The sequence below is a fragment of the Gallus gallus genome, chromosome 3 (genome assembly GCF_016699485.2).
Source record: "Gallus gallus isolate bGalGal1 chromosome 3, bGalGal1.mat.broiler.GRCg7b, whole genome shotgun sequence".
Taxonomy (NCBI): Eukaryota; Metazoa; Chordata; class Aves; order Galliformes; family Phasianidae; genus Gallus; species Gallus gallus.
In genome coordinates this window covers 13,475,809-13,495,203 of record NC_052534.1, presented here as the reverse complement: position 1 = coordinate 13,495,203, position 19,395 = coordinate 13,475,809, and the positions used below count along the sequence as shown (strand labels likewise).

General features: G+C 45.1%; 2 protein-coding genes across 14 annotated transcripts in view; one reads left to right on the top strand and one right to left on the bottom strand.

Annotated features, from left to right (window-relative positions):
• The window catches only part of PAK5 (p21 (RAC1) activated kinase 5), a 316,295-nt gene that overhangs the window by 143,712 nt on the left and 153,188 nt on the right, over positions 1-19,395 (bottom strand). For 2 of the 11 annotated variants that reach the window (XM_046938627.1, XM_040696947.2), the window contains exons 1-2: positions 19,065-19,371; positions 18,610-18,682 (exon numbers count right to left, since the gene is read on the bottom strand). The exons of 6 other annotated variants lie outside the window; for them this stretch is intronic. In XM_046938627.1, the coding sequence (XP_046794583.1) occupies positions 18,610-18,682; positions 19,065-19,115 (124 nt within the window). In that variant the 5' untranslated portion in view covers positions 19,116-19,371. Of the gene's footprint in view, positions 1-18,609; positions 18,683-19,064; positions 19,372-19,395 lie in introns of those variants that run through there. 3 more of the 11 variants (XM_040696948.2, XM_046938639.1, XM_046938629.1) reach the window with 2 other exon arrangements.
• LOC101748254 (D-beta-hydroxybutyrate dehydrogenase, mitochondrial-like) lies at positions 1,426-15,113 on the top strand. Of its 3 annotated transcripts, none has more exons than XM_004935238.4 (4): positions 1,426-1,806; positions 8,502-8,654; positions 11,167-11,297; positions 14,096-15,113. In XM_004935238.4, the coding sequence occupies exons 1-4, from the start codon at positions 1,473-1,475 to the stop codon at positions 14,441-14,443; spliced, it is 966 nt and encodes a 321-aa protein (XP_004935295.3). In that variant the 5' UTR covers positions 1,426-1,472; the 3' UTR covers positions 14,444-15,113. The 3 variants fall into 3 exon arrangements, with proteins under 3 accessions (XP_004935295.3, XP_046795482.1, XP_046795483.1); XM_046939526.1 differs by lacking the exon at positions 14,096-15,113 and adding an exon at positions 13,656-14,089; XM_046939527.1 differs by lacking the exon at positions 14,096-15,113 and adding an exon at positions 12,661-13,649.

Here is a 19,395-nt window from a genome sequence, read left to right as displayed (position 1 = left end):
GCCAGATACAGGGCCTGTTTAAGACAAACTACTAAACATGGACAAGGCTAACTGTGGGGCTACAGGGATCCAAATCAGGCAAATATATAGGAACACCTCTATGTGTGTTAAGTCCAGCGGTTCCTCTGTTAGTGCCTATATATCAAAGAATGACTCCTCCCCGTTTGTAGTCTTACATGCCCACTTTAAATCACAATTAATGAAGGCATCTGGTTCTTTCCACCATGTCATTTTACTCAGAGGAGGCTGCCCCTTCCACCAGCTGCTTGGAGACTTTCTCAGATGAAAGAAAGGGCAGAGAAATCACTGCTTAATCAAATGACTCCTGTAGGCAGCACTCAGGGGCCTTTGTTCAGCAGTGTATAACTGTCCCTTCAGCCTACAGAAAACAGAAACAGAGACTCTACCAAGGAGAACCTACAGGCACCTGAGACCACATAGCAGGCACAGACATAGGCCATAGGAAACCACACTGATTTAAGAGGACAGCTATAGCATAATACAGAAGATGGATTAAAAATTCCCATCTTGTGGATCTCGAAATACTCAAGATGCTTTCATTTCATGCCCTATGACCAAAGTCTTCTGCAGTGACAGAAACAAAGTAGGGGAGAAGCAGAGCTGTCTGTGGTAGCTTTGGTGTTGGGATTAATAGAATCATAGTATTGTTAAGATTGGGACAGACCATCTAGTCCAACCATCCACCATCAAACCATGTCCCACAGTGCCTAAGTTTCTTAAACACCTCCAGGGACGGTGACTCCACCACCACTCTGGACAGCGTGTTACAATGCACTGCCACATCTTCTGAGAAGAAATTTTCTGTAACATCCAACCTGAACCTCCTCTGAAGCAACTTAAGGCCATTACCTCTCATCCTACCACTGTTACATGGGAGATGAGGCCGACCCTCACCTCACCACAACCTCCTTTCAGGCAGTTGTAGAGGGCAATAAGGTCTTTCCTGTCCATTCTCTTCTCCAGACTGAACAATCCCAGTTCCCTCAGCTGCTCCCCATAAGACTTGTGCTCCAGACCCTTCACAGCTCCACTGCCCTTCTCTGGACACGCTCCCGGGCCTCAGTGTCTTCCTATGCAGAGTGGGGCCCCAAACTGAACAAAGTACTCAAGATGTGGCCTCACCAGTGCAGTACAGTGGGAGAATTACCTCCCTGCTGCTGCTGGCTGTGCTATTTCTGAGACAAGCCAGGATACCACTCGGCACAATCCAGCTCACTTCTTACTCGTGCGCTGCGCTACCTCAAAGCAAGCAGGAAGCCCGGGGTGGGGAATTGGCCGTCCTCCCGCGGCGGCTTGCGGGCGCGCAGCCCGGCAGGTCGCACCGCCGAGCCCCGGGCTTCCTCGGGCCGCCGGCTGGCAGGGGCGGTGCCTGCGGCCACCGGGGAGTGGTAGCGGGGGCCGGCCGCCGCCCTCCAGCTCCGCGGGCCCGCACGGCGAGGCGGCGGGGCGGTATGTGGGCCGCAGCCCCTCTCCTGCTGCTGCTGCTGCTGCTGCTGCTGGGTCGGCGGTGGCGGCGGGAGGCGGCCGCGCTGGAGCCGGCCGGCCGGGCCGTGCTCATCACCGGCTGCGACAGCGGCTTCGGGCACCTGCTGGCGCTGCGCCTGCACCGCCTCGGCTTCACCGTGTTCGCCGGTTGCCTCTGCCCCGGCGGCGAGGGGGCGCGGCGGCTGCAGCGGGAGGCGGCGGGGGACGCCGGGCGGATGCGCGTCCTGCGGCTCGATGTCACCCGCGGCCGCGACGTGCTGGCCGCCAAGGAGCTGGTGCTCAGCCACCTGCCCGAGCGAGGTGAGCGGCGGCGCGGCGGGAGCCCCCCTCCGTGGCCGGCCGGCGGGCGGCTTCCTCCGGGCGGCGGGCGGGGGCGGCGGGGCCCGCGGGCATCGAGCGGCTGCGGGGCTCGGAGGGCTGCCGGCACAGCTGCCCGAGCGCTGCGGCTGCTACTTCTCGCTGCTAGGGAGCACCGCTATCAGCGGTGGTAACTGCAGTTACTACTAGCGGCAATAATGAGTTTGTGTTAAAAAAACAGTGCCCCGTGTTAAGCGGTACACAAACTGGAGGCCGTAGCCCCAAAAGATACCGAAGCTCGCACACGGGGGTGACAGGTGGGTGCGCGTCCCTTTTGCGGCGGCAGAGGACACCCCCGGCGACAGAGCTGCCCCTGGAAACCCTCTGCAGGCATCTGACAGACAAAGCTGGGAACGAAACGCGGGCATGCACAGGAGGCAGCGGGGAGCGGAGAGATTTCTGGGCATGTTTTGTGAAAGTGGGAATAAATAAATGCAGAGGGCAGCTGCTGTGCCTGTCGCCTCTCAGTGCAAGCTGAGGTTTGATAAACTAGTTCATAGAAGGGTCATTTAGAAGGAAATCTGGCAACCATACACCCTACAGGGAGCGTGCTCCAGGGAGAATGGACAGATTCTAAATTGCACGGTAACTGCAGCCAGCATAAACGGCAGTTCATCACCTCAGAAGCTGTGACGGTGTGTGTAGAAGGGCCACGTTTACATGGTTTCATAGTTAGGGCTGCCGGGCAGAACGACCCAGCGTGCTGCTGAGGGATGCACGCGGCTCAGCACACACACACTCCCAACTCAGACATTCCCTCAATTACAGACCAACGGTTCCTGCTCACAGCAGAGAAGAAAGCGTGCAGAAATAGCTTCACGTACAAGGCCTCTGTCTGCCTCATTCGTTAGCACCTTGGGAAGGGGATGAAATGAGAAGTGAAGAAAGAAAAAGCCTCAATGCTGCTCATTAAGTCCATGTATTTATGGTTGATCTTGACCTTATCTGATTAAGAGGCAGAGCCTTCCTCTCTCAGGCTCCTTCCCAAGCTGCGGGCACATCGCAGATGACCCACAAAAGCTCTTACAGGCCAGATGGGGCACAACGACTGGGTCACCTCAAACTCTGGGTTACAGATAAGTTACTTTATCCCGTAATTCTGGTGGTTTATGCAGCGGTTGTGTTCATGCAGGCATGCAGACTCCCGAGTCCGCAGCTCAGCATGAACCTGCTGGTTACCCTTGCTGCTTGTAGGCATGTGGACATGCCTTCAGATGAAGGCAGATCTCACCAGTTCTTGCGGAAGGGGACACTTGAGCACAGTTGGTGTTGAAATGCAGATACCGTGTGCACGCTGTGTACGCAGAGAGGGCTTTTCAGTCAGGCCCTTAGAGCCATAATGCAGTGTGGAGCATGTATACACAAAGCACAGAGTTGATGAAATATTCTTCTGTTGCTTTTGGGCTGCAGCAGCATGAGGGTTATGTTGTACAGGAAGAAAAGAAAATGTAATTCCACAGAAGCAGATAGAACATACACCATTTGGGAAAACTCCCAACTATCAAGTAATCTACCTACAGTTATTAAATATGAAGGAGCAAAGGAGCTATTTTAATATCTGGTGTTATTGGAGCGAATGCCTCAAGTTGTCTTCATAATTTATAAAATACAATTATAAAATATTTTTATCTCAAATGTAATGAAACTGTGAGGACACTCTACTTACATATAGTCTTCAAGCAAAAGATTTCAGAAGGAGCGTTCCTTCTTGCACCTCTAAAAATATTTCCTTTGGAAGTTCATAAAAATAGTTTCAGTGTAACAATTCAACTGAAGGTTAACTCTTAAGTGAACCATTTTATTTGATAAGGACAATAATTTATTTACATTCAGGCCAAAGATTGTTTTTAATGTGGATTGTTTTTTTTTTCACTGCAAGAACAACTCTGAACCATTACACTTATGTTCTGAACGACCTAGGAGAGAAAAATGTGTGGCTGTGAACACCCTACCTGCTACCCAGCAGTTCCCAAAGGGTGAGCAGCAAAGGGTGTGCCTTAATGTCCCACTGGAGAAGGAACTGTGCAGTGAGTTTTCCCTAGTGGATCATGGAGCATCCAGGGGCCTACGGCACGAGACTAACCAAAGTGAAAATCAAGTATGTGTCAGATATTAGCACTAGGGAGAACGAAGAGTAGATGGTGAGCCCAGTAGACGGTCTTAAATAGGCGTCTGTCAGCAAGAAACTGCACAAACTATACAAACTGATGCAGAAATTCAGTGGGTGGTGCTGAAAGGAAATCAGCGTGATTTACAACAGTGAAACCTAGATTAGCTTATTTTAAAAGCTATGAAAGCATTCACTTTTCAAACAGTTACTGGAAGTGCTCTGTATACCTTCTAGTCTGTAAATCCTGCTGAACTCAGCTGTCTCTGCCTTCCCCTTCCTCAGCTCAGGAAAATTCTACTCAAAGAATCCCTGTAGAAACTGAGAAGCCTGTGTCCCCAGAGTCACTAGGATTTTTTTAGGGACTGTTCCCTCTCTTTTCTTTACTACAGTCAGTCCCATTGAAGTAAAAAAGATTTTAAATATGTCACGTTGGCATGCTAGAATCTAAGTTTAGATCACTAAAATGCTCCTGTATCATTCAAACATGCTCAAAAAGGAGTAACTTCATCTACCTGTAGGTTTAATGCAATACATTTGCAACAAAAACGTTAGAAGATGTACCAAAACAGTGAGAAAGCACTTAAACAGTTTGATGGTTTGCTAACTCTCTCAGTACCTACAGAAAAACCAGTATTTTTTGGATTTTTTTCTATTTAAAACATGATTTCTCATCCTTTCCTGTTCCGAGTAGATGGCATTGTGGAAGAGAGGGATATTCATTTTGGTCCTACCTCCCACTGCTGGGTTATCAAATACTATCCTCCCCTTAATTAAGATTTCCTGTTCATAGAGTGCTTGCAGTAGGCCAATGGTACCATAGTTTAGCCCAGACATCATACACAAATAGACTCATTCTCACAATGAAGACAACCACAGTATAACATTTGGAGGAATGGATGGTGACTCTAGAAGGTACAGATCTGAAACTCAGGAGTCTTAGCTGACCTGTTACGATGGACACCCTACATTTCCCTCAAGCAGATTGGTTTGCCCCCTCTCTGCATTTTTGCAGGAAGTTGGCATCACACTCTACTCCATTTGGCTGGTTTCTGTTAGTATTGGGATCCTTCAGGAAAGAGCCTGCCATTTTTGCAGAGTCCCAGTTTAAATAAGAAACTCCAGAGATCAGTGAAATCAAAAACACACATTTGAATTTTGAAAATTTGGTTGAATTAAGATATGTTCTCTATGCAGGCACTTACATAGATGTGCACACAGACAGTTTTGCGAACACACAGCTTGACCGACTTGAACAGGAAGAAAACTTTAATAAGAGCTTCTGGAAAGAATATCAGGTATCTCTTGGGCCTAAATACGTGCTGGATATGTGCTTTTTGGCCAACATGCTTTGAAGCAGTAATTATCTGGGAGGTTATTTGAGAGCCTGTGCTCTCCTGAAAGCCTCACTAATCTAAGTTAGGTTTCCTAAAGTGATTCTTTAGATCCTCTGCTATCTCTCTTAATCTTTGTCCTCAGAATCCATTTTCTTAAAGCACAGATCAGTGAAGATCTCTTTCTGCTCTCCTGCCTGCTGTGGTACAGTCTGACACTCCTCTTCCTAAACTGTGCCCTGAACTGAGTTCTGTTATGACAGTCTGAGCAATTTTTGCCTCCAGATCAAATCATCAGCTGCTTTTTCTTGATGTGCCTGTGCATGGACACTCTGAGGCAATGTGCTGTCTCCTTTCTTCAGCTGTTTTGTTTAATCTTATTTGCGCCCTGTCCTTCTAGGAGGCAGTGAATTGACTGGCTCTAGATATCAGAGAGTCACATTGAGTTCTACCAAGGACCGTGCCATTGACATTCTGACCAGAAGTCTTTCAACAGATGCACAGATCTTCCCAGAGCTTTTTACGGCCACTATATTTCTACATTGCAGACAGCCCCTGGATTTTCCCCAGGAATCCTGTTGTTGAGCATGGGAAGTAATCTTGCATCTGGCTAGACCCTACTTTTGAAATTATGCCTGATTCTGTGCTGAAAACTGCCATCTGGAATCCCTTCCCTCTGTAGGATCCAGCAAATTGTTATTTGCATGTGACATGCTGTACTTGGGAAACCCCATACAGAATGAGGCACCCAGGGCAGGTGAGAGGAGCCCAGCCATTGGTGTCACTGGAGGGTTCTTGGAGATTCCTCTCCTAGGACTGTATTTCTCAGGTTCTCTGAGCTGCATTTGTCTAAGCAAATGTACAAAATATTTTGCATGCAGGCTTGCAGAATTAATTCTTACCTCACGTGTTTCAGGAAAGGAAGATGAAAGCTAATTCCAGCAACCTGATTGCAAAGCTAGGCAGGTTGTTTTTCATGAGGTGGTAATTCTTTTGAAAGAAAGTGGTATGTGGCTATAATGAACTGCTCATTATTTGTAGAACACTTCAGAAATTTTCCCATTCGGAGATGTCAGAACGTTCTGTGAGGAACAGTATGTTTCACTTGAGGGCAAATGAAATACTTTGAGTTGACTCTGAGCAAAGTCTCTTTTTATATTTCACTTAATCTTTTCCTCAAAAGAGTCTGTTTCAGTTTAACTCAAGCATTTTTTTTCCCCTTGACTTTGATCTGGCCACTGAAAAGCAAGAAGGAGCCGTTATTCTACAAACTCTGCATGTTTGTACACATGGGCTAGCCTTACCACAAACCACCTTGGGTCTCTGAAGCGCGGGAGAGAAAGCTGGCAAGCAGCTGAAGAGAAAACCTTTACCTTGCAAATTAAATTCTGTATTTCATGGTTTAGAGAAGGAGAAAGAAAATCCATCACTTAAAGTCCAACGGCTGTATTTCTGAAGGCCTAATGAATTCTGGGGTATGTGGAGCAAGTGTTCTTACTGTGCTGTGCAGGATGCAGTGGCAAAAGCAAAATGACATTTTTGTTTCAATTAGAAAAAGTAAAGCTCAGAAGATCAAGGAACAGCTTTGGCAGTGATGTCAGACTTCAGTTTGGGTTGTGCTTCTTTAAAAATAAACCTGAGAGACCTGCAGCCTAAGCAGATGGAGTATGCAGCTACTCAGTCCATCTGCAGATCAGATCACATGCAAGTATAAAAATGTTGACAATTAGCTCTTAGAGGACTCTAATCCAGTGAAACGTTCCACAGGGAAGCCAGTCCCATGGGGTTAGTTCCATTTTAAGAAGGGGAAATCAAGCCACAGAATGATGGAAAGACCTGGGACAACAGAGCAGCGGCAGGGAAAAGAAGGATACCTGGGATGCTAAATTTGAGGGGCTGACTTTTTGGTCCACTTCCTCTCCTCTGTCCTACCAACATCTGGGGCAGTGCCAAACAGGGAAAAGCAAAGGACAGGCACAATGAGTAGGACAGAAGACAGTCAGTATCTATGGTCATGAGAGAGGTTCAGTATCAAGGCCGGCTGTGTTATAGACATGATGGGTCTATTCACTTTGGAGGACAGAATTATTTAAGTTCTGTGTGGTAAATTAATGATTTTGAGTGCTTTGCTCTGCAAATGAGACATTCACTGAAACAACCTCGTTTCTTTAAGCACCAGTTGCATTATGTAGCACAATATTATTATTATTATTACTACAATTATTATGTAGCACAAAATTATGTAGCACAAAAACCCTCGAAATACTCTTTAAGTCAGGATTTGAGAACAGCAACAGCAGTGCTTTCACAAGCACCGTGTCACTTACTGCTCTACCATACATCTGTAGAAAAGTGCTCTGCAGGCTAGAACAAGTCAGCGTGGCTTCATCAGCATTTAGTCAGCATGTCAGCTCTAATCTGTGAGCAGTGCCACACTTCAGCAAAAACCATGTCCAACAACCAAGGTTCTGAGCGCTGCGCAATGCTCACATGAAATGTTCTGTGGCTTTGGGCTAAAGGGCTTGGTGTAGTTGTGTCAGAACAAGCTCTGCTGCCTGTAGAGATCTGCTTGTAAATGCTGAAATCTTACTGCATTTTAGGGGGCTGGGCTTCTACTGTGAGTCCCATTGTTAGGTGGGAATAGAGCTGGCCAAGGGTAGGAAATCCAGAAAACACCATAGCCATGGACCTTACTTGTCTGCTTTACCCAGTGCTGTGCCTGTGTACCCACCTGTGTCTGATTTCAGAAGGAACTGAAGCTCAAAATCCTGAAAAAGACGTAGGCTTCTAAATTAGTCAGGCACTTTGAAAATATTACCCCTTTGCCTTTGGACTGCTTAATGTAATTTTCACAAAGCTGCTCATTGCACACAGTGGGATTCAAGTAATTAAAATATCATGATACACTGCATTGGCAGTATTAAGTAGTCTCCCAGATCATGTTATTCATAAATAACTTAAGGAGACTATAAAGTGAGCGATTATTAAATAGCACTGAGACCTACACTGTCCAGATAGTGGGCAAAATTACATCCCTTCTTTAAACAAAACATTCCCGCATTTGTAAGTGGAAAGACAAAAAGATAATGCAACTGAAAAGTTGTTATGAAGGGTTCAGCTCACTACTGTTGTTTGGCTGCCATGGGGTGATTTTTTTTTCAGCAAAAGGTGCTTGCTAAGGTATTTCTCTCCTCTAGGTTTTTGGGGGCTTGTGAACAATGCAGGAATCTCAACGTTTGGCGAGACGGGGTGGCTGTCAATGGAGAAATATGAAAAGTTTGCGGATGTGAATCTTCTTGGGAGCATCAGGACAACACTGGCATTCCTTCCTCTTCTAAGGAAATACAAGGGTAATGCTAATCCACTGTTATTTGGAGTTGTAGAATAATTAGATTACTATAATCAGGGTAACGTAGCACCTATAAAAGAAGCCTTAATTGTCTTTCATTGAACTGAAATGACAGCTTCCTTCTGTGTGGCCTGAATGAGCTACTTGATCCTAAGAAGATGGTGAAATCCTAAGAGGAAAAGAACTCTTAAAGATTATGTCTTTGCAATACATAAGGAAAAAAAGAAGTACTTACAAACAATGAATTATCTCAGTATTTGGCTGAAAACAAAGAGTAAAAAAAACAAAAACGCTTCCAGCAGGTTATGAAGGCCAGGCAACATTTTGTAAGCACTGACAATCGGGAGACAAAGATCCAGTAAATTCCTGCTTAACTTCTTTTACGTAGGCTTTACTGTTTTACTGTGTGGCATTTAGGAGAGGAAGACTGATCAGACAGAGGTGAACTAGAGACATCCAGCTTCCAGTTCCAGGCCTTACAAGATCCTCTCTATGACCTTGGGCACAAAACCCCACGTATGTGAAACAGTGCCTTACAGAGATGCATGGTATCAAATGGGATAAATGCTGTAGCATGAACCTCCATACGCATGTGCTTTGCCCTTGCTTCTGATGAGATATGGCTTGAATAGCTCTGTACAGCATTGCAGGATGTCTTAATTGCTTTGCAGTTTGTTCCTTCTCCATCTGTATTTGGGAAACAAAGACAAGTTTTTTCCTTTCTCCTCGCTTTGCTGAGCTTCTCTATTTCAACTGTAAGCTCTTTAAGGCAAGGATTCCCTCTACTGTGTGTGTACAGCATCGAGCACGGTAGGGCTAGCTCTTGTATGGAATCCCCAGATATCACTGATACACAAAATGCTGGTAGGATAAAAGCATCCTCTTTTTTTCCTACTTTGCTTCTTCCTGCTTGGTTGCCTTTGGCTGAGATTCTGATGGAAGAAAAAAGCAACCTTTAAATACTGCAAGCTGGAAGTTTTTGTAAGAGAATGTGCTATTGCATTTGCAGCAAATGTGTTACGTAGCCATTACACAAGGAGACATCAATTTCTTTCTTTGATGTCCTGCATACTGCTAAAACTCTATGATGCTCTAAAGCTCCATGGTAACTCCCAGCATTCTCTTGGGAAAACTGGGCTTCAGTTACCTCAAGCAAAGAGAATTTAAACAGTGTGTCCCCCATTCTGGGTGCATGCTCCAAATTGCTTAGTTAGTGGATCAAGGAGGGAAAGGTTATCCTACTGTCACTTACACAGAGCCTGTGTCCCAATGGAAGAGGCTTACTGTCATTTCAGAATGAGCGACCTGTCCAAGAAGAGCTTCAAGATTATTAATACTTGTAAAGGAGGGTATTTCCCTTCAGACAAGTACTGAGCATCTAATTCTGAGCAGAACAACATAACTTTTCCTGATGGCGAGGCCAGCTGACATAGCATCTTGATCAGCAAGCTGGTAGTCATTCTGCCATCACTGGAGATGAGACTTATCCCAGACACTGTGTAAGAAAGCAGGGGACATAATCCAGAATGACAGATTTCACTGCATTCCCATGATGCCCTTTTGATAGCCCAAAAGCCTGTACCATTTGGTCAGACCTGGTGCCCAGATGTTCTCTGCATCTGTGGTAGCAATAGGGATGGTACTGTGTTTTCTAAACTGCTAGCTATGAGTATATTATCTCTCTCACCTCTGATATGAATATATATTTACACATACATGTACCACATACACACATTTGTTTCTATGTGGTTTGACTCTCTGGTGGAAGCTGACAAATAAACAGTGAAATCAGACGACAACCCAAAGCCTCAAATCAGAACTCTGTGCATTTAATGCATGCCTGCCTGCACTTGGTTAGTTACAAAAGGAAAAAAAGGCAGCGCAGATCAGAGAAATCACAGCCCAGCTGTGTAAGACTGCACACATTTTGTCAAGTCACTTTTCTCTGGTAAAGCTTGTCCCTGTACAATCTGCTTATGAGTTTATATTCACAGTTTTAAGCTAGAACTCAGTGTGGAGACATCATTAGCACAGAATAAAAGGTATTAGTAGTCACATAGCCATAAATGATATTAGTAGTCACGTAGCCACCAAAAGGAAACTCATTCACTTCACTCCTCTGCTGTCCTTCTCCTATTACTAGAGTAGTCTCTTATTACTATTTTTCAGTCTAAAGATCTTAAGGGAATGCTCTGCTTCCATCTTTTTTCATCTTCTGTTACCTGAGTCAATTGTCTCAAACGGAATAAGCAACACATTGGGCATCTGTCATCCCCTGTCTGGTCCAGAGTGTGTCACTAGATGGAAGGAAGCTGCTTGCATGATGACACCTGCTTTACTGAGTGCACAGTTTTGCTGGGACCACACATATACATAGCACAGCTTTTGCATGTTGCACTGTAAAACAACATCATGCTAACTACTGCCTTACTTGCAATTCAGAAGGCTCAGGCAATCAATTCTATTTTGAAGATCAAGAGTGAAAAGTGTTATTTGTGCTGTTTTCTTTTCAGGACGCATTGTTTTCATGTCCAGCATTATTGCCTATTTTACTCTGGGAAATGGCATTTATTCTATGACCAAGGCAGCTATTGAAAAATTTTGTGATGCACTAAGACTGGAAATGAAGAAGTTTGGCGTCCAGGTAAGTGATGTAATAAATAGCTGCTCCGTGAAACTTCCTGCTATTTCAAACACTGTTTTTTTTGTATGAGAAAGAGAGAAATTTCACTCCTGAAACTTCCTCCAGAGCTGAAATGCATCTTTTAAAGGAAAGGAAAGGAAGGAAGTAGCTTGTACAGAGTAAAGGACAGTGGTGTGGGGGCAGCCAACGGAACCAGAACAGGCATATGAATAGGCATACTGTCTAATCTTATGCAAAGCAAGCTGCATACATCCATACAAAGGGGATGGCAATAAAAGCTGCTCCCCTGAAACCACAGATACAGCTTTCCCCTGGAAAGAGGTGGCTCCTCTGTGGCTCATCAGTGGGCTGGGAATAACAGCAGGCAGCAGAGCTGGGTGGTGGTTGCAGCTCTGAGAAGATGTGGCATAGCATGCCATCTCTGTGACAATGCTGCAACTTGCACCCTTACTCCGCATCCTCTATAGTGAAAAAACTTTCTGAGACATGCTTGCCTGAACAGTGCCATGCTTTTAACAATAACTTTTAACAATACAAAGCAATGGAAACTTTCACAGGTTTACCTGCAAGAGCAAAGAGCCCAGCTCTGAGCGCTGTGCAGCAAAAATGAAGGCTTCTCACCTACCAGAAGAGTTTTTCTCTCTCTTCTCTCACATCAGTGCTTAAAAGCTCCTCCCTGTTTCTGGGAATAGCTACTCTGCAAGAGGCAGTATTCGTGCAGAGTAATTTTTTATACTCTTGACCTAAGAGAAGGCTGTAAGAGTGCTCTTAGTGCTGTACCTAAGCAGCGCTGATAGTCAGACCTGAAGTTTAGATCATGGAGTAGCATCATAGGGCTTTTTCCTTGGAGTCACTCTACTGCTGAAATACTCTTCTGAAACACTGAAAGTATTCCCTAGAGAATTTACGTTGGTGTACTCTTTTACATATACAAACTTAGAGCATAAGCTTCATGTTAGAAGAAATTATAGCCATGCTTCTATCAGCTGCTTTCTCGGATAAATATAAAATGCAAGTGATTTCACACATCCTAATGCCACACAGCATGATGAGGATTTGAACTGATTAGCTGAGGATAATCTCAAATGGATGGAAGAGCTTAGTTTAACAGGTTAACTGCTGTAGTGGTTCTAGGATTTTTCCTGTTCCCTCACCCCTGGAATAACCTCAGCACACAAAACAGTAGATCAGGCTGACAAACACTTCCAGAGTATCTATGAGAATTAATTCTCTGTTTCTCACTGTATGCATGGCACTGGTTGGCCTTTGCCTGAGAAACTACACTGCAGAGAGCCTGCATAAGATAAGCTCCCTCTTCTCAGTGCTCCTCTCTCCTGCTCTGCTACTCCCTTTTTGCTTTCAGGAGATGGTTGCCCAGAGGTGGCAAGGAACAGATGGCACCGTGGCTCTGCCCCATTGAACTCTGTCCAGGCAAGCTGGCTACCTGCAGGAAACAAAGTGTGTGTCTGCCACTAGAAAGGTGGCTAAAAGAAATGAGGGAAGGGGAAAAAAAAACAACTTAATATCTCCTAGCCAACTTCATATAGCTGCAAAACATGAAGTTTTGAACACCCGTGTCTTTAAAATATATGTGGGAATTTTACTATTGGCATTACTTTAGCTAATACTAAGCAATTTTGAAGAGTCTAAAGCAAGGGCTCTGAAAGATGCCCTGCGGCAAACCTACCCAAGGCAGCATGAGACATTCCCAGATACGCAGTCTGACTCGGGGCAGTGGGGAGGCTACCTGCACCCCTTCCTGCTGGCTGCTACAGCCCCAGCAGCAGGCTGCAGAGCACTGGTGGCTGTGCAGGCTGAGAGGCTAGCACGTGGCAGCGCTGCTGCACCAGTGGTAGCCCCAGGCAGATGAGCTGGATGGCAGATTGGGGGCATTAGGCTTATAAATTAACACAGACTTCCAAAGAATGTCTGTCAAATCCTCAAGTGTTTTAAATGGTTCAGCACCATTTTTCTTCACATTGTGTTAACAGTCTATAGAAATCAGGTCAGTTTAATGCCAAGGAGTTTTGAGTGCTGCACACCTACAGACAGTTTTAACAAGCCAGCTGCTAGCTGAGGTATTCCAGGAAAAGCATGCACATTGGAAGTGCTAAGCTTGCTCTGAAACTCCCCAGAAGTCAGCAGAGCAGCAGAATAATACACGCAAAGGAAACAGGCTGAGCAGCAAAGAGTTTGAACACTTTGGATTTAAATCTGTGTGCACAGAAATCTGGAAATTTGTTAATGACTTCAGTGAGAGTTCTGGAGCAGCACCTCTGGCCTTTTCTGTACTCGTATTGATAAACCCATTTCTTTTTATTATCCCCTACTTGGGGAAAACGGCATTTCTTTCCCCAGGAATTGCTCATTTCCTTCTGTCCCAAATGGACAAAAAATCACCAACTGCAAGATTTGCCACTGAGAGAAAAATTCCAAGCATTCCACTTTGGAGACATCAAAGTTATACTGAAATAATTTGCCTCACAACTGGCAAAACATTGCTATCGCTCAGCATTCTACAGGAAGCAAGGATGCACTACTGCATTCTGTGAAGGCACGAACATGTAACAATCAGAGTGAAGTGAGGAAGTCAGAGTAAAGCACCTCTGCAGTGGCAAAGCTTTCATGGGAATACACTTGGTTTCAGTAAAGTTTTCAAGGTTGAAATTTCCACAAAGCAGCATTTTCTGGAAGAAATCTGTCCACGAAAAGCTTTGTGTCTGTTTTGCTGCATATGGTGTTTAAGTGAATTCAGAACGACTGACTGCACTTTGGTAAGTTTCGCATCTTGCTTTTAGGTCTGTATTATTCAGCCAGGAAATTATGCCCGATCTACAAAAATTCAGCCACCAGTCAGTGCCGAGGAGATCTGGAATGAACTCAGTGAAGAGGAGAAGGCGGTTTACAATAAGGAGTACGTTCAGGAGCGGGCAGACTTTTTCAACGACATTCTCAGCAAAGGAAGCACGAACGGCAGTGAGGTTGTAGATGCTATGGTAGATGCTCTCATGTCTCCTGCGCCCAAAGCACGTTACATGGTAGCAAAGCTTAAGGAAAAAGCACTGGTGTTTGTGTGTGCTTTATTCCCAACTGTTGTGATGGATTCTGTTTTGTCTTATGCACTGAGTAAAGTGAAACTTGCATAGATGACTTTGATTCTGTTCAGCGACTCAGGCGGTTTGTTAAAGTGTCAAAGCGAGGGCTCCATGCAGCGCGCCCAGAACCTGTGTGATGACATCAGGTAACTGACAGCAACTTTGCAGGGTCTACCTACTCAGAACTGTCACTTGTTCACAGAGAAATACATCACACATTTGTCCAGCAACTGTATTTCTCTCTTGGAAAAAGACAGGGCCACTTATGCTGCTCCAGGTATTGCCTAGAAAATGTAATGCAGCTTTTCTTAATGAAGTACCAAATTACGGCGTTAGAGACAAAATGGAGCATATCCTAAAGGGCAACTGCATATCTGAAATCATTATGACAGAGGTGAAAATACCTTATTTGTAGGAACCTGAATAGTAATTTATTAGAGGTGATGGGAAGAGGTTAATGGAAAAGTTAGGCATGATTAACAGACTTTGAAATACTTTGAATGGAGATAAGTGGCTTCAGAAAGTTAGGAAGAGCTACACATGAGTAATAAAGTTGTGTTCGTACCAATGGAAACAGTAGATTGGGTAACTACAGCTCAGTACTTCTTCTGCTGTTATGGATACATGTGTAACAAAGCACATGCGTATGCACATTGAAAAATAAGTCGCACATTTCATTTACAACTGAATATTAAATTCTAAATAAACTCTATTTATCTAATGTCTGGATTAATCAGTGCATTAACCTAAAATGTAGTCAGAGAGCTGAGACCAAGGTGATAGCTATCAGTATGTAGTAGCAACCTTTAGCTTAAAAGAACACATTAAGTGTGGGCTCTGTTTTTGCTACTATTATAGGAATTAAGGTCTGATTGAAAAAAATAAGTATGTATTAGCATGAACAGGAAAACCTTAGTAACCTACATCTATGGCAGTAATTGAGCACACTGGCTTCATTAGTAGTTGCCTAATACCTGCTGTGGAAAAGATTTCTGATTTAGACATTCAGAGTTTTAAACATGACTTGGTTGTGCTGTGGCTCAGAATCCTCTATCTATCTACAGGAGCAAAGATCACAGAATTACTGGGACCAGCTATGGTGACACTGGTAGATACAGGGCAGCAGCATGAAGCACTGGCCTCCCCTGTGCCAGGTCTTCCATATCAAACCAAAGGTTGTGGTGTAATAGTCAGATTTTGGTCTGAACCGGAAATTCCAAGCTGTACCTGGGAAGTTTTTCCTGATGGATTTAGTTAATTACTGAAAAAATTCTCTCTCTTTCATGGTGGGTAATTTGTTGGTCTGTGTCAAGAGCATGGGAGAGATGAGCAAACTGACTGACTGCTGCAGGACCTCTCCCAGTAGCACTCAGTGGTAGAATAGCCATCTTGCTGTACCTTTTCTAAACTGTGGAACATTCCATTTCTATTTCCAAATGCTCAACTCATCCCTGCAGGTGGCACTGGTTAAGGGGACAAGCCAGGACTCCCACCCGGGCCTGTCAACAGCAAGATTACCAGATGGCTATCATCTGCTCTCCTCATTTAACCACAACTGAGCAAGGCCAGGCCAGGAAACAGAAACGAGGTTTATTCCAACTGAACCAATTGATTTCTTGTATAGGAATTCCCCCTGCATGACCCTAGGGATTTCAGCAGCCTCACACTGCTTTGGAACAGGGGTTTCATGCTCTTAAACATTCTTTGTGCAGATTACTCGTCCTTACAGTAAGCAGCACTGAACTCAACAAGCAGCTTTGAAATCCAGATGTTGCTCCATCAGGCTCAGAACTCACGCAACTCTCCAGTCTTTGCCTCAGAGATAATTTTGCTTTCCATTTAATGCTCACCTTCTATTGGCCTTCCTAAAAGTTGCAGCAATACCTCAGTGTTGCTGAGAGCACCTTCAGAAGAGTTGTCTCCCAGTTACAGACAACATTTAAGTATTTCCAAATGCAAATTCCTTTTTATTTGCTGTGAATGTGGTGAAGCATGTGATCAATATTTCATTAGCTTCATGTAACATCAGATGAGCAACGCTCATTTATTTCTTTGTCTTGCAAACAAAGAACTTGCACCACGTACCTCACACAGGGTACAGTGACAGGCTGGATGAGAACAGATGGGGCAAGTGAAGGCAGTTTATATTTTCACTGCTGCCTAACCTGTCAGTGTGAAAGCTAACTGAAAAAGAGCTACAAAAAGATTATCTTTTGTCTCCCCCAGCTTTTTAATATTATGATCTGAAGATAAAGAAATAATCAAGGGAGAATCAGAGCTTCACTTATTAACAGGACTGACACACTCCCACTGAAAGTCATCTGGAATTCTCTCATGGCATTACATGGGCTCCACAGCATAGCATTAGACCTAAAAAAATCATAGGGAATGACTTTAAAGACCCAAGGCTTAATAGAAAAAAGACCTTCACAAGAAACAGTGATGAAAGGGGTGCAGCACTCCTTTTTTTGCAGGACTTATGGGGTGTAGAACCTTCAGGATTAGTAACAGAGGCTTTTAGTGAACAAATACTGCCAACTAAGTTTGTGACAAACTCTGAGGGTGTCCAGAGTAGTCCACTCAAATTCCTACCTACCTAACTGTCACTGGAAATCTCACCTGACTGTAGAAACCCAGCCCTCCTACTGGTCCATGCAGTACCTGGGGAACACACACTGGGAAATGGGCAACTTCCAGGCTGCTCCACTGTCCCTTTTGTTACTTTGCCACTGTTGGGTGAGGAATGCCTCCTGCTTACCCAGTTACGGCAGAGCTTTCTTACTAAGCACTTCCATCAGTTATTTCATGGTCTTTCTCTTCTATGCAAGGGCTTATTTCTAAGAGCACATATTAATCAGCAGAATGAACAAGCATTATTTTTGACAGTAGGTGATTATAGAAAGTGCATAAAGAAGAGACAAAAATAAGCTAAATCAAAAGTTTAGTGAGTTGTGCATTTATCTGAGTAGTTGTAATAGCTTCACACAATGTCATCAAGGAAAGGAAAGAGAAGGGAGCCCATCTCTCCATAAAATCACTGATCTTTCCAGAATTAGACTTGTTGCCTAGCTTGAGCAGTGCAGTTTTACTGCAACTTAGCAATATTAACATCCATGTTTGCTGCCCTAGTGTGACTGCATGCTCCTTCAGTGCAATTCTCAGCTGGCTCTATCAGTCCAGACAACCTTCCGAACTAACCAAATGTGCACGTTTGTGTCATGCTGACAAATCTGAATGAGTTTTGGACATAATGCACTATGCTGAAATTATCTTTTGCAGTAGTGTCACAATCTCCAGAGATGAGAGACAGTAATAATAACTTGAGCAGTAAAAGGCTTAAGCCAAAACCACGCGGCTCGTAGGCACGCCTTCCTGCCGAAGTCAGGCTATCAGCAAGCCCAGCTCTGCTGCTGTCAACATAATCCCAGTACCAAGAAGCACGAGAGCCCTTGCAGAGAGCAGCCTCCCTCCAGAGGCCAGTTGCGGGATGTCCATATGCCCTTGTGCTTTCACACTGACAGTTAAATGCCAGCACAACGCTAAGCCAGAAAGTTCTATGGAGGATGACAGCTATATTACTCCACTTGTTCTGTACAGGGGCCATGTAGCTCTGTCAGTCTGGCACCTTCTAGTACCAAACAAAACTGCTCAGTCTTTATACTTCAAATGCTTTGAAGCAGCTGTTCAGCACTGAAATCTCTTTATGTGTCATTAGACTGCTTTGGAGCTGTAAAGTGATCACGTCAGTAATGGAGGCTTTACCCATCACGATGAGGTATGTATCTGGTAGGACTGATTGAGGTTAACATTTACAAAAAGAGTAAAACAAGAGGAAAACATACATGCTCTTCAGTAACAAATGTTCTTTGGAATAGTCCTGGTTAGGAGATAATTTACTACAGATTATCTCATGGCTAACATGGTGGGTAAAACCTCTCTGCTATGTGCCATACAAACTGCATTCATCCACGTTACCTCGGAGACTGTCCCCAAACAGTACTGCTGCACTTATTTAGGTCTTGCATCATATAGGGCCTAAAGGCAATATGTTCTCCATCAAAAACAATCAACCAAGGCAGCAAAGTACAAGACTAATAAATCAGCCAACTCATTATAGGGCACTAGCATGAAATAGCTACTTTGCAAGTAGTGCTCCTTGCAAGGAAAATAATGAAAGACTGTGTGTTAAGAAGTGCCTCTATCTATTTCTGACTCACCACAATCTCGTGCCAGGGATCGCCTGCCCTTGTGTGCTGTTGGACGCGTATCCAGCTGTGTACCACCACCTCCCTGGCAAAACGTATTTCATATCAGGCATGGAGTTTGACCTCAAACCCCCTAATGCTAGAGGTCATTTCTGCAAATAGCTCAGCAGCTCATCCTGGCTAGGCACACAGCCGGGCCCAACAGCAGGATGCAGGGCCAGGTGGCCAGTGGCACTTGAAGGTTGAAATTAGGTTGGAAAAGACCACTGAGATCATCATGTCCAACCACCAGCCCACCCCCACCATGCCCACTAACCACGTCCCTCAGTGCCACATCTTCGTGGTTCCAGAGCACCCCCAGGGGCACTGAAGGCAGAGTACGGAGGAGACGTGCAGGTGTCTCGGAAGGAGCTAGCAGCAGTGGGGCTCCCGCTGCAGCTCCCTTAAACAACACTGTGCACTTTTACCTGTTTGTTAGTGCTGTTTTTCCTGTGGACACGTACATTTCTTCCTCCCATCAGGTCTACTGGCAGTTAGGCTTCAATTCGAGCCTAACACGCCTGACCTACATCGTGCTGCCACACAAACGCTCTGGGGTCTGCTATCGCGTTGGTTTCTCCACATCTCTCCATTTCGGTGAATCCCCCCGCCCGCGCAGCCGCGCCGCCCCCCGCCCGGGCTCCCGCCGCGGTCCTCCCGTTCCTCACCTGGCCGCCTCACGGCTCGCGCCCCGCCAACCGCCACCCGCCACTCTGAGCGCGCGCCGCCGTCGCTAAGGGAGGCGCGCGGCGTTGCCCG